The sequence below is a fragment of the Thermobia domestica genome, chromosome 11, assembly GCF_964235325.1.
Source record: "Thermobia domestica chromosome 11, izTheDome1.hap1.1, whole genome shotgun sequence".
NCBI lineage: Eukaryota > Metazoa > Arthropoda > Insecta > Zygentoma > Lepismatidae > Thermobia > Thermobia domestica.
In genome coordinates, this window is record NC_137464.1 from 165,351,021 (window position 1) to 165,354,800 (window position 3,780).

The following is a 3,780-nucleotide window of genomic DNA, read 5'->3' on the forward strand; positions in this document are numbered from 1 at the left end:
TCTATCTATCTATCTATCTATCTATCTATCTATCTATCTATCTATCTATCTATCTATCTATCTATCTATCTATCTATTTCTCTTTTTATATGATATGGTAGTGCCAAAACGTACATAATAAAAATGTATTTCCGTAAAAAAAAAAAAAGAAGTAATGCAAAGGCACAAATAACATTATTTTAGAATTATTTTCTTACACTCTAACATATTATATATATATATATATATATATATATATATATATATATATATATATATATATACTTACGAGAAATACTCGTATTTAGAATGAAGTTGTTTGTGCCTACATTAAACTTACTACAAACATAAAGCAAAATAAATAGTTTTTAACTTACCTAACATGTGGCGACTTCTGTTAAGTATAAGAAGATGGGAGAAGCCTAATGGAAGCAATAAACAAAGCCCATCCAATGATTCTTCTGTTTGGCAAATAGGTCAGTGACCTTCCCATTGAAATCACTTATATTGTGCACAAAACTTTTCTCACACGATAACATTCTTAAGGCACTGAGTCTTTTCCATTTTATACTGTTCCTGAGGAAAGTCTTTATCCTCTTCAGAGCAGAAAAACATCTTTCAGCCTCAGATGAAGACATCGGCATTGTGACTAGCAATTTTAACAGCTTTACAGTTTCACTAAATGGTTCACACAAACCGTCTTCGATGAGTAGAGACAAAAGTGGAACAGCTCCAGAAAAATATTTTTAACTCTTCCCTTTCATACAGCACTGCAAGTTCATTCTTCAGTCTATTCTTTATTAAAACAGGATACTTGTCTACCATTTCACTAAGGTATTCGTCAGGGAATCTTACGTGATAGTTGTCAAATTCTTCAACTAGGAATAGGTTAGTAGCTATGAGATGACCAGAAAATTCAAATCTATTTTTAATTTCCTCTACTATTGTGTCACACACTTCCATCGCATTTCTTTTCATGGTGTCTGATTCTTTACTATCAGTAGGGGGCCTTTTTGATGGAATGTTATCAAATTCCAACTCATTCCGAACTTCCTCAATTCTAAAATCAATTTCCCCCTTACTTTCTGAATGCCCATTTCGAAATTGTGAATTTGTTCCCTGACTTTAACGGGATCTGTGATTTTCTTCTGCAACTGTGAAAAAATAATCTCAACGTGAGGCATCATTGTATGTATAAATGTTAGCCAGAATACAAATGTACGATCTTGAAGCCTCAGTTTATATGCTCCAGCTTGTTCGATGGTACTGTGTAATTTAATATCTTCACTGTTTTCAATTGTTTCCATTGCCTCAATGAGTTCTTTTCTGTACTCATACATTACATTTACTCCACGCGAATAAAAGTTCCATCTGGTTTCTGATGTACGAGGCAGTCTCCTTTGTACAATAGCATCGAAAATCTTTGTTCTTTCCATTGACTGCGAAAAAACTGCGCATATCTCAGACAAATGTGCGAAGAAGATACGAGCATAAAGGTTTATGGATGCTGCACGAGACATTATGAGATTAAATTGATGCACATAACAGTGGATGTAGTTTGCATTGGGATATTTATCTTTTATGATTTTTTGCACCCCATTTGTGCATCCACTCATAATCGAAGCACCATCAAAACTTTGTGCTTTTAGTTTCTCTGGTTTTTCGCTGACCAAGGAATCCAGTTGGTTTAATATACAATTTGCTATTGCACGAGGAACATGACCATCGGAATTTACAAAATTCCAGAATCTCTCTACTGGGATTCCCCCAACGATATACTTCAGTACTAAAGCTAACTGAAACTGAGTAGATATATCTGTTGTTTCATCAGCTATAATGGCAACGTAATCCACTCTTCTTATTTCTTTAGCTACTTCATCATGATACTCTTGTAACATACAGCAAAGAAGTTCGTTTTGTTTTGTTTTTGACGTGCCTTTGAACACAGATGACTGACTTACGTGGCTTTTCAAATCTTTATCCATTTCTGCACTGAAATCAATTAATTCTCGAAAGACACCTTTATTGAAGAGTCCTCAGAATCATCATGCCTCCTTAGTGCAAGTTCTAAAGCTCCGCAGAAACGAACGCAGTTTATAATCAAATTCAAAATGTATCTGTTTTTATTTACTTGTTCATTATGCTTAACTATGGACCGATGATATTGAGAATCCAACCGAGCTTGGATATTTGTCTTCCCTAACAAAGACAAACTTAGTACATTGTTCAAATGTACTGCTGACTTTTCATGTTTTTTTTTTATTATTATTTTATTCCAAATATACATTAAGTCTGTGACGCCAGATTTTGTCCAGCTTGTGTCCCCCCCAAACAACATACACGGAAAACAAAATAAAGCATTGACTACATCACAACCACAAATCCAACTATTTTTCAAACATATGTTCATGTTAAATCTTTCCTTATTACGGATCACTTGCTTAACAGACAATTTTAAATTAGGCATTGGTCTTCCAAAATTTTTAACACTTAGTTTGTCGTCATATGGTAGGGATGAAAACGTAATTTTCAGTAAATTACTTACCGCGTTCATCGTAATGTATTGTCCTTGTTTCACGGAAAGTACTTATAAATAGGAAGAAAGAAGAAAACAGCACTACACTGAAATACACACCATCAAAACTTCACAAAAATATATAATTCGCAAATTACATACACACACCACATTCAACACCCAAACTCTCAGGCGCACAATGTGTTTTTTTCTATTACCGGGGGAAAAGCATACCAGCGTTGACAACACAGTAACAAAGAAAAAACTCCAAATCGTTTTTTTTTTTTTTTGGGAGGGTCAAATCCAGATGGTACATATTGATATTTAATAAGTAGCTAGTTTGGAAACATTGCAATAGAAACAAGTGAATTAGGAATCACGTGTTGGAATTCCAGGTGACTGTAGCTCCGAAACAAAGCCCCCTTTCTTAGAGCATCAAAACATAAGACGAAACAAATCTCCCGCTTCGAGCCACCTTCAACCGTGGCACAAAACGCTAGTTATTTTTCCGTACTTCAATCCTGAACTCCAACTAACGAGCATATGCACAAACCATTTTCAGAGCAGTCGGGAGAGCAACGTAGAATTTGGCACGAACAGAGTAGAAAGATATGTACTGCTAGCGCGCGAGTAACTCTGAACCACCACGCGACTCAAACCAGCATCTCGTGAGCAATGATGACGTTGCAAATAAAGTAGTGTGCGTAAAATTGAGAAAAGTATTTATTAAGAGGCAAATTATATTATTTTTATTATTTTGTTGTATTATTTGTGGTAGAGACATGGCACCTTGGCTCCCCCCAGCGGCCGCCGCTATACATATAATTTATTCGTTTGAATTACAATTGTAGCACCTACATGTTGATCTGTCACTTCACATGCTTAATTTCCCTATAACATTTCAGAGATAAATCAATTTGAAATGCATTAAAAAAATATGCATTCATCCTATAGATTCCTACACCAGAAGTCCAGCTAAACATGCGTCAGATGTTATTAAATTCCGACATCGTAAAGTTGCATTAAGAAAGGATTTACAAGGAAAGGCAATATATTTGCCACTGATCAATACCAAGTTTGTCACTGATAGGGGTGTGTATATCACCATTAGGAGAGAACAAAGGATAATACATATTACAACTTCCTGTATTACAGTGTATTTTTCATATACAAATTACATACGTATAGTACATAAACGAATGCATAAGTATTCTGTTGTAGTAGAGCAAAAGTTATCAGTTCTTATGGCAATAATTATAAAATATTTAGGGCATAAAAATTAGTTA

The 3,780-nt window shown here is 34.6% G+C and overlaps 1 protein-coding gene across 1 annotated transcript; it reads right to left on the reverse strand.

Moving 5' to 3' along the window:
* Positions 1-953: 953 nt before the first annotated feature.
* LOC145665342 (uncharacterized) lies at positions 954-1,964 on the reverse strand. The gene has a single exon (XM_081732641.1). The coding sequence runs from the start codon at positions 1,962-1,964 to the stop codon at positions 954-956; it is 1,011 nt and encodes a 336-aa protein (XP_081588767.1).
* Positions 1,965-3,780: the final 1,816 nt, after the last annotated feature.

What these genes read in the sequence shown, in the direction of transcription:
- LOC145665342 (XM_081732641.1), bottom strand. Translation starts at nt 1,964, where the DNA reads ATGGATAAAGATTTGAAAAGCCACGTAAGTCAGTCATCTGTGTTCAAA.